Here is an 11,096-nt window from a genome sequence, read left to right as displayed (position 1 = left end):
TTTTGCTTCTTAATACACTAGCATGGCAAAAAAATTTAAGTGCAATTTCTAATTCTAGACAGAGGATCTAAGAATGAAAACATGACAGCCTTGGTGCAATCCAAGAAATTCGGTTGAGCTGGTGGAAGAATTTTACCTAAGTATCAAGTGCATTTATTTATTTATTTTTTGCTGTTCACACTTTAGTTATTGCTCAATAACTATCAAAAAGAACAGAGGAATACTTTCAGTTTAGTTTTATTATATTATAACAGATCTGCAACTACAGCTTATTTCAGCCAAAACATTTTTGTATTCCAAACTCTTAAAAAATATCTACATTAATCATATTTTTCTATTCTTAAAAATAAAAAAAATCTACCTAGCATACCAATGCTGCTACAGCACTTGAAAGGGTGCATTACTTATGTAAATTCTACTTAAATGTAATTACTCTTGCAGTCATTGTTCTTCCTCTTTGTCTCTTCTGCTTTGGCTTCAGGTTTCAAAAAGTTTGTTAAAAGCTGTTCCAACTTCTGAAACCATGTCAGAGGCAGTCATTGAACGTCCGAATTTTTGAAAAGCTTGGTGGTTGGACTGCCTTGTCAGAGAGCAAGCTCCAAATGCAGCCACTAGAAAGGGATTTTGACTAAAAGGGAAAAAAAAAACAAAACAACACATTATAAACAAAACCTGAACACTCTTGTGTAATTCAGAAGGTGGCGGGCAAAAATCTTTGTACCCAGAAATGTTTGTCAGCATTGTCAGGAAGGCCTCCTAAACAAACATCTGTGTTTTTCAGACTTGCACTGAAGAGCCAAATTTTTTTTAACAGTTCCCTTCCCATGGCACAGCATGTGACTGAGCAAGAAACACCAGGGCTGAGGGATGCAAGAGGAAAACATCCTTGCTTGCTTGCTTGCTTAAAAGGTGTGCAAGGTGTGTTCCATGTCTGGTTTTACCTTTGTGAAATTTCATCCATTCCTTCAGAGGAAAAGTGCAGTGTCATACGGCAGCCTTTTAACTCCCTTTCCTCCCCACTCACGGGTAACTCAGTTTAGTTCTGTCTGGCAGGGAGTTGGGGGAGGACAGGAGGGTGTGGACAAGAAATTATTTTTATCATAGAATCATAGAATGGTTTGGGTTGGAAGGGAGCTTTGAAGGTCACCTAGTCCAACCCTGCTGCAGTGAGCAGGGACATTTTAACTCAATCAGGTTGCTCAGAGCCACAAAAGCCTCACCTCGAATGTCTTCAGGGATGGGGCTTCCATCACCTCTCTGGGCAACCTGTCCCAGTGTCTCACCACCCTCACAGTAAAGATCTTCTTCCTAATGTCTAACCTAAATCTACCCTCTTCTAGTGTAAAACCATTATCCCTTGTCCTATTACTACATGCCCTTGTAAAAAGTCCCTTTCCAGCTTTCTTGTAGGCCCCATTCAGGTACCTGAATGTCACTGTACTTTCTCCCGGAAGCCTTCTCTTCTCCAGGGGAAACACCACCAACTCTCAGCCTGCCTTCACAGGAAGGCTGCTCCAGCCCTCTGATCATTTTCATGGCCCTTCTCTGGACCTGCTCCAGCAGCTCCATGTCCTTCTTGTGTTGGGAGCTCCAGAGCTGGACACAGGACTCCAGCTGGAGAGAGTCACAATCACCTCTCAGGCTTCTTTTGATTCAGCCCTGGATGCCATTGTCCCTCTGGGCTGCAAGCACACATTGTTGGCTCATGTCCAGCTTTTTGTCCACCAGGACCCCCAAGTTCCTTTCCTGCTGTCATCCCTCAGCCTGTACTGACAGCTGTACTGTCTCTACCTAAGTGCAGGACCTTGGCCTGGTTGAATTCCATGAAGCTCACATGGGCCCACTTCTCCAGATCCCTCTGCATGACATCAGATGCCCAAATACTGCTCTACAACAAGAGCACAGCTTCTGGGCTCAAGACAGCTAAAGCACCTCTTCCTAAGGCCACCACATAACCATACTCCAAAGACACAACCTTAGCATCCTGCCTACCAAACACAAGAGCCCCATCTACTACACCATTAACACCTTTAAAAGCCAGTATGTTCTTCATGTTTCAAAATCCTGTCCTGCACAGACGTGTTGTGAAGCAACAGAGCCACGTATGAGCGTTGAAGGACTGGCTGGGCTGGCTGCAGTGAATGCAGCCTACAACCTGACAGTCACTGAACCCAAAAAGCTCCTCCTCTCCTGAAACATGCAAGATAAACAGGATCTGTACAGCAAGTGTTTGAGAAGGGTCACCTTAACACCACCACAGGAGACAGGATGTATTGCTGATGCCAATTATGCTCCCTCCCACTCTTCCTTCATCTATAAAATAATGGAGTTTCTGAGTGAGCTGTTTCAAAAAGCCACAGGAGTCCCAGTCAGGGGCTCCAATCCTGGAGAACATGTACTGTGTTTGCTCATCTCTCCAGCAATTTCCTACTGTTATGTTTGCACACCATACAAAAATGAAGTCACCACTTTAATGAAGCAAAACAGTATTACCCTCTTAGTGGCACCTGCAACTTCAAATACACAAACAATCTTGTTTTCACTTTTCATTCAGGGTTACCTGACGTTCCAGAATTTTAAGGTCAGGTTCAACTGGCCACTTACTCTTTCTGGGGGACCTAGCACAGTGCAGTCCAGGAAACACATGCACAGCCTGGTTAACTCCAGTGAATATCTAACTGTGCATATAGCATCCGAAAGACTACTGAAGATCTCCACTCCTAAAGCTTCAGGCTCATTACTCACTGGGAAAAGGGACTCATTCCCTAACTTGCTTGTGTCAGGGTTCCTTTCAACTTTATTTAAAGCACCTAATTTCACAGAAAGACACCAGGACTATATGGACCAACTGCTCAAATGGGAATTGATGTCATTTAACAAAAGAGCCATGAGTGAGCTGCCTGGGTATGGCTGCTATGGGTACAAACAAACTAGAGCTATCTGGCCTCAAAATGGCCCCACTCTTTGAAATTGTGTTTTATTTGCAAGCTTTACTTACCTGCCCCCCTGAATTCCTTAGGTACAGTGCTAAATGACATTTTTTTTAATTCCTGAGATGTTTTTTCAGTGCCTGCCACCCACTTATTCTTCATACTTTCTGTCTACATTTAATTATTTTGAAAACACAGACGTGTATGTTCCTGGAACTGATCCGGGTTCACACACTTCTGCCTTAAGCTTGGAAGGTGTTAGATTACAGAAAAATTTGTCTCATTAGAACTGTAACTATTATGTAGACAGCTCTAGAACACCTTTCCATTTTTAGAAGTGTGTGGATACCTTCGTCCTAATGACTCCAATTTCATTCAGCAATGTCTCTAGCAGGTCTACAACAGTTGCCATACGAGAACACCGACTCACAAGAATTAAGAAGTTATTGATTAATATTCATACCCATTTGTTTTTTCTGCTCCAGCAAGAAATGCCCAGTGTGCTAAGACTCCGAGAGAACCAGAAAGGAGGTCCCCCTGTCCACCACATCTCCGGCTGCTTCCTTCGTGACTGCACACAAGTACTATGAACAGACAAACCAAAAACAAAGTCATGTACATTTTTTTCTTCCATTTACAATTATCACTGTCTCTGTGAGGTTTAACCTCTGAGGCACACAGAGATTAACAGATGAGAGATTAATCACAGGCAGTGGCATATACTGAAATAAGCAGGTCTTAGGAAAAAAAAATATAATTGCATTAACATTTAAAAAATACTTTTCTAATTACTCTTCAATCCTTTACAAATAACACCACACAGTGTATACACTTTCTCCACTCAGCTCGCACAGAAGATTCAGTCTAATGAGTTCAGTGGTTCATGTGAGCTGATGCTGCCATGATGAGCAATCACCCCAAATTGGACCAGATTCCTCCACAGAGCCATTGCACAGATGCAGCTCTCCTGAGTCTCTGACCTTCAGAGTTTACAAATGTAAGGCAAGGTGTTCTACAGAGAGCAAATGGAAAACAGAACTAAACCCTCAAATCTTCTGCTGTGCCTGGCAGAAAGGTATTTTACTGAAAACAGCCTTTTCCTTAGGCTTTGTAAACACCATATGCAAAGAGAGATCTTTTTCTGCCTATCAACTGTGTCTTCGGCATCCGTGTATGTTTCTGTCAATAGTATCACCATGGGGAGGCTCTGTCATAATATCAGATGTTACATTTCTATTTAAATATACCAAGGACCTAGGTCAAACTGATCACTTTGTGGGATTTTAGCTATGAAAAACATGCAAATGGTTTCAACTAAATTTAACTCCTTTGTTCTCCACTCTCAACAAGCCCTAGCAGGAAGCCTGAAGGGTACACAAGGCACACGAAAAGAAAATACCATCAATTCTGCTGCCTTTTCCAAACTCTCTTGTGGGTATGTGTCTATCCTTAGGCTTCCTTCTTGCTAGGCTCTGAAAAAACTCAGGAGAAATGTATTCCTAGGAGAAAAGAAGAGCTGGCAAAATTCAGAGCCTTAGCATGTCCAGTCAGCCACTGCCCACTGACTCAGGTTCAGGACCATGCAGACCATCAGCTGTGTGCTCCTGAGCATGCCAAGTACACAAAGCAGAAAGCAAAACATTCCTTGTACAAACACCTCTTCCATCAGTTTTCTCAAGTCCCCTTCTCTGGGTTTTGCCAAGGTGTACGAACAGAAGAGCTCCAGGGTTATAGAGGGAGTACTACCCATATTTTTAAAAGGAATTTTTCTCCTACAGAGTAATGGGAAAAACCTGCACAAAAGTGAATGACTCACAGGGAAACCTTCTTAAACAACAAGCTGTAGAACGCTCCTTTGCACAAGGAAACCCTTTTCCAGTCCATTTGCATGGTTCATTTCTGCTTGTTGTTACTTGGTGCAGCAGAGGATTGTGCTTCCCTCCCATTTCCCACTGATTTTCCCAGCAGTAATCGCTGGGCTCGGCAGGCCCAGGCAGTTGTGCATTTTTGCTGCCACTGGGAGGGCAAAGATCCATTTGTCACCAGGAACACAGCGCACACCGCTGCAGCACTGCCAGCACTTAATTTTCCCAATCACTCTTCTCCCCTCCCCCCCCTCCCCCAAATTAAGATTCTGGTTGTGTTTCTCAGTAAGCAGCAGTTAATGTCAACTTTCACAAGTGCAATGCTCTCCTGAGTTTGCTGTTTGAAGAAGGGATGCCCTTTTAGGTGGTGTGGCTATTTTTTTTTTTTTTTAATAAAAAAATAGAGTGCTTTGGAGAAATTACCTCTAATTCTGCTACTTTGAAGATGGTATCTCACAGAATGTTCACTTTGAGGGCCTGAACTCCTGGCAGGAGGCAGGATGGAAATCCTCTGTTCAAAAGCTTTGGGGCCTTCTGACTGACAGCTGAGCACAAGACCCTGCTTATTAGCTGTATGTCACCATCTGCCACTATTCTGTAGCCCCACAACCTTCCAGTCACTTTTGAGCTGTACAGGAAAGCAAGATCTCAAACTAGGCCAATTATAATACCCTGCTCTCCCCCCCCCCCAAAAAAAAGTGGTCTTTTGTTTGCTTTTTTTTTTTAAATTAGGTCTCAAATACATGCAGACTACCTCACAGGCAACAACAAAAGCAGACCTTTGTGCTCTGCAGAGAGATGCTGGAAAACAAATCCAAGCAATAGCTTCAAAGAAGCAGAACTAGAGGAAATTCACTGGTATGAGGGGGGAAGGTATAATACTTGGGCAATTCTTGTGCAGAGGCTCAGTGCCTCAAAGTACATTTCAAAATAAAGGGACGATGAACACTGCAACAGCCAATAGGAAAAAGAACGAAGCGCTCCTCTGAACTACAGTCACTTGTTCAGAGCTTTGAAAAGAAAAGAAGGAATCCCACACTACTGTAAGGCAAGCTGGCACGCTGCCAATCCCGCGCAGAAGAAAGTCTTCCCGATGCTTTTCCCAGCCTTCTCCTGGAACAGCCAAAATAACACCGCTGCCTTCCCACTCCCCCAGTCCAGCATCCCCCACTACGTGTCTGTGCCCTGCTGTGAAGAGAGCTCAGGCAGTTCATAGAATCATAGAATTGGCTGGGTTGGAAGGGACCTCAGAGATCATCAAGTCCAACCCTTGATCCACTACCGCTGCAGTTACCAGACCATGGCACTGAGTGCCACATCCAGTCTCTTTTTAAATATCTCCAGGGACGGAGAATCCACCACTTCCCTGGGCAGCCCATTCCAATGTCTGATCACCCTCTCAGTAAAGAAATTCTTTCTAATGTCCAACCTAAACCTCCCCTGGCACAACTTGAGACTGTGCCCTCTTGTCTTGCTGAGAGTTGCCTGGGAAAAGAGACCAACCCCCCCCTGGCTACCCCCTCCTTTCAGGGAGTTGTAGAGAGTGATGAGGTCTCCCCTGAGCCTCCTCTTCTCCAGGCTGAACAGCCCCAGCTCCCTCAGCCTCTCCTCATAGGATCTGTGCTCGAGTCCCTTCACCAGCCTGGTTGCCCTCCTCTGGACCTGCTCCAGGACCTCAATCTCCTTCCTGAACTGAGGGGCCCCACATGGGTGATGTCCTTGTGTGCTGCTCTGAGCAGTGACAAGAGTGGCAGTGTCACTCCTAGATGGACACGGCTGAACAGTCAGCGGGAATGCCCAGAAGGCAGAGGTTCTGTTCCCTGGAGAGATGCGGAACAAGGCATTTACATGAGGATGGGGCATTTTTTGGTCCATAGCTCAGTGAGTTCAGCTAGGGATGAATGTGCACATCAGAAAGCCTTGGAATAGCCAAGGAAAGCAAGATGCCTGGATGCTGGACAACAAGGAAACTGCAAAGACTGAATCACCACAATGTATCAGTGTTGAAAGGCAGCAACCGGGGCTATTTAAGGTCACTGAGTCTCACACTAGTCCTAATCACAACAATGGAGAGGCTCCTCTATGGGTCAGCTGATGGACCTTAAGAGCTCAAAAAAACACAATTAATGCTGGTCAAACTGCTGGTGCAGGTTGTCTTGTTTTGGTTTTCAATAGGTCTAGGCAACCAAATCTGATGTCATTATTTCACAGGGTAATGAATCAAAAAAACCCCACTTGAGACAGCCTTCTCATGAAAACTGATTCATACTTACTAACTTTCTGATAAAAGAACCCTGCTCCTAGCACTTACCCATGGAGCATACATATACCATCATCAGAAAATTCTAGATGAGACAAAAATGTCATAATTGAAGAAATCAATGAATGAAGTACAGAAAGGAGACCTGCTCAAGTCCAAGCAACTGCAGCCCTGTTCAACAGTTTAAACACAATCTCAGCAATTAAATGGGACATAAATATTGCCAGATTTGTACGCAGCAAATGTACCACATCACTCACATATAGTGATTTCTTGCTTACCCAGTTTGTAGAAACAATCTGCACTGAAATATGAGTGCAACAGACACAAAAAAATGAAGGCTGGTGTTGTTGGCAGAATAATAGGAAATAGAAATTCAGGAGCTTTAGATTTTACACAGTTAAAAATTCTGCCCCAGAGTTCCTGGGTAACTACGGCCAAGACATTTAGCAGCTCTATGTTTAATGTATTTCAGGCCACAATATAAGTTACCATCTCTCCCTTTTCAGCACTTGTTGAAGATATGATAAGCATTAGCATTTGGAGAAGCATTCAGACCATGCTGTCATAGGATTCCATTGACAGTAAGTTTTCAGCTGAAAAGAACTCCCAGCCCAAACTGTGGTGTCTGTTCAAAGCCCAGAAGAATGACTCACTTGCAGGTTCTGTATGCTTAATTAATAAAGCAGTCTGTTATGTAACTGAAAATAGTTGTCTTTTTTCTTGGAGGAAACAAAATTAGTAGTTCTGCTGAGATTAAGTGCTACAAATTAATGGGGAAACATGAGTTTTGATATGGCTCTACTTACAACACTAGCTCCTAGACACAGTGATGTGTCTTACAACACAGCTCCTAGACAGTTAGAAAACTAAGCCCACATAGTACAAAAAACAGTGTTTGTCTGTGTATTCTTGATTCACAATGTTCACACAGTAATGAAAAAACAAAAACAAAACAGGGATTCATTAGAACACAGAATGTGAAATAAGGAATAGCTGGTTAAGGGTAAACATGTAATATTGATGATGACAAAAACAGCTGAAGACTCTGTGTGAAACATCACATTTACTGAAACTGCAGACCAGAAGAGAGCTTGGAGATTAAAATTTAATCCCCGAATCTCAGATGTTCTGACCAAGTTCTTTGCACTTGTTTTCCTCTGACAGCACTTATCCTAATGTGCTCAGGAACCCTTGTATAAAAGGTACACCCATGCTGACTTCTGACTTGATCCAACTGGACTGGATCAGCTAACATCAGCTACACCACAGAGTAACTGTACCATCATTAAAATGAAAGGCTTAAGATTTCCATCTTCTGTGCAAAATAATGTCACTATCAAGGACCATTTTGCTCCATCAAATACAAGTTTCACATATAGACCATTATCAGATCTTGAGTAAAAAACCTTTTTACCAGTATACATCTCTGACCTGGCAAATACTCATACAGGTAAGAAATTTATCTTTTTCCTTTTGCAAGTTAATTCACAAAATCACATAGCTGGAGATTGCAGGCTCCCAGAAACATGTCCTGGAGTGCATACAGACTGGGAAACCAAGATTAATGACTTTGGCTAGAGAAATCACTCAACTGGTGTGGAAAATGTAAGTTGGCTTTTATATAAAGGGTGCTTATACTTTTATATTCCCTAATCACACTTTTAAAACTTAGATAGGTCCTTGAGTGTGAGACACCAGGAAATTTAAGCTAAAAGAAAATGATCCAAATTTTACATTGATTTTCTTGGATAGGTGCAGGAGCCAAGGGATGGCTGTGGTGACAAGTGAGCAGTGCCAGGGAGACAGCAGGATGGGCACAGAGGCACTGTGGGCAGGGACCACGACCTCTCTGTTCTACTCACTTTGCAGAAACAGGACTGGAGATGAAGGTTCTGCCTCTCAGCTAAAAGTCTAGGCAACATTTGCTGAAATGCTGGACACCCTAAGAACTTGTACCTGGGTGAGCCAGGGACTGAACAGCTTTCGTTCCATCTATACAGAGAATTAATGGCAGAAATTTTAAGTACTGTTTTAGGGATTTATAGCAAGACCTGGCTTTTTACCCCATATTCAATATTTAGTAATCCCTCTTTTACACATCTTTGCCATAGCTGCAGCTGGGCAACTATGTTTGGCTACTGTCTCCAGGTAAAAAAAAAAATCAAAGGCAACAAAGGGCTGCTTAGCCATAAAGTCTGCCTTTTGGAAGGGAGAAGAGGACAAAACACAGGTGCTGGGGAAAATACAAAAAAGCTCATTATAACATTTAAAAACAAAAATTCAAATCCTCTTACTTCAAGGACCTAACCAAATTTTAAACATGTTAGGAACTAAGACTGGTATAACCACACTTTATTATTGACCAGTTCTCCAAAGAATAATAAAAAGAAGACCTTAGAGAGCTGTGCCATAGTGAATAAAAGCTGACTTACCTTTTACCCACAGGCTGAGTACTCATTCCTACCCTGGTCAGTGATGGCACTGATATCACCTACCAAGAGCATGGTGAAGCTCATCTTTGTAGAGCAGGGAATCAACAACTGTAGACCAAGCTATAACGTGAAATTGCAAAAGGAAAGAGAAAAAGAGTATATAAAACTTAATTTTAAATCTTGGTGATTATGTTTACAGGGCAGTTGGCAGCTCATAACTGAAATGGAGACAAATTTTAGAAATACCTCCTTTATAGTAGAGGATTGCTATCGATTTCACAGAGGGCATGTGTGTGTTTCAGCATGGATTTTAAGGCCATATGGAACCACCTGCACCATCTAAGCTGATCTGTAAAAACAAACCTTAGAGGTGTCCAGACACTGCACAGTTTGGCAATCTATCAAGTTCTAGGTACATTATTGTCATAGCTAATTTCTTTCTCTGTTAATAAAAACTGCCTTACTTTTAATCTGAATTTATTCAGCTTTAGCTTCCAATCAGAAGTTATTGTGCCTGTCTGCTTAGATTACAGAGCTGTCTGCTGACAGTAAGCCTCCACCAACACCTGTACTTCCAGCTCACTACTCAATCACTTGATAACCCTTTTTGTCTTCAAATAACAGAAGCAAATTGTCTACTGAATTTCCTGCAGACTCATGAATAAAAATACTATGAAAACAAGCACTACAATCACTCTATGCTATAAAGCCTTCCCCAAGTCAGTCTTAAATGCTGCAAAATTTGGCATCCTCAAGAAGACTTCCTTCCACAACTGTCAAGCACAAAGCACTAAAGCTATAGTAGCTATGCAATTTCTGGTTTTCCTGGAGAGCACAGAGACTTATTTTTGTATTATTATAGTTTTCCTTTTTTTTTTTTTTTCTTTTTTTTGTTTTTCTCTTTTTTTCCAGAAAGCATGCACGGAGCATAGTCCCAAAGGAAAAAGTTTAAAAGTGATACATGGAAACTACAGCATCAGTGTGCTAAGCACATCAGCTCCAGGAGGAAATGCCTGAAAATAGCTTGGCTTAAGTACTACAAATGGACAATGACATGAAAAATTAAAAGCAAGAGCACTACACTGATCTTTTTGTAGCATTTGATTGTGCTCAGAGGACATGAGCCTGATCCAATGGATTTCCCTCACACTGGAATCATGATGTATGTTGTTTTAGCTGAAAAAAAATTACAACATCAGATCAAAAGGACAGATGAAAAAAGAAGTTATGAGTGAAAAACCTGGGAGAGAATTCAAGGTCAGTGACATGATGTTCTGTTTTGTGGCACAGAGCAGACTGCAGAATCTCTTATTCTCAACATAATTTTGCATTCAAGAAGCTTTTAAAAAATTGACTGACAATAATTGTCATACTCAGAGAACATTCTTCTTACAAAGGAGCTGAAAGCTACAGTTTCTGAAAATCTCAAGAACCTTCTTACAAGCAACATAAACCCTAAAAACCATGGTTATAACAGACATTATAACCTGTGTTAAACCTGACAACTGCTTTCTTACATCTCAGCAATGCTGCCTGTAATACCTGTAAATCCAGGAGAGAGAAAGCACCACAGATAGAACCAAGGTATGAACAAGAAAGTAGCCTA

General features: G+C 42.1%; 1 protein-coding gene across 8 annotated transcripts in view; it reads right to left on the bottom strand.

Moving 5' to 3' along the window:
* Positions 1-221: 221 nt before the first annotated feature.
* The window catches only part of NAXD (NAD(P)HX dehydratase), a 51,408-nt gene continuing 40,533 nt past the window's right edge, over positions 222-11,096 (bottom strand). For 6 of the 8 annotated variants that reach the window (XM_071743226.1, XM_071743207.1, XM_071743186.1 and 3 more), the window contains 2 exons: positions 3,394-3,514; positions 222-628 (listed from right to left, as the gene is read on the bottom strand). In XM_071743226.1, coding sequence (XP_071599327.1) covers positions 478-628; positions 3,394-3,514 — 272 coding nt within the window. In that variant the 3' untranslated portion in view covers positions 222-477. Of the gene's footprint in view, positions 629-3,393; positions 3,515-5,218; positions 5,424-9,490; positions 9,611-11,096 lie in introns of those variants that run through there. The other 2 variants (XR_011725748.1, XR_011725751.1) reach the window with 2 other exon arrangements.

Source organism: Heliangelus exortis, chromosome 1 (assembly GCF_036169615.1).
Source record: "Heliangelus exortis chromosome 1, bHelExo1.hap1, whole genome shotgun sequence".
In the NCBI taxonomy this organism is placed as follows: domain Eukaryota; kingdom Metazoa; phylum Chordata; class Aves; order Apodiformes; family Trochilidae; genus Heliangelus; species Heliangelus exortis.
This window is presented reverse-complemented; position numbering and strand designations above follow the sequence as displayed.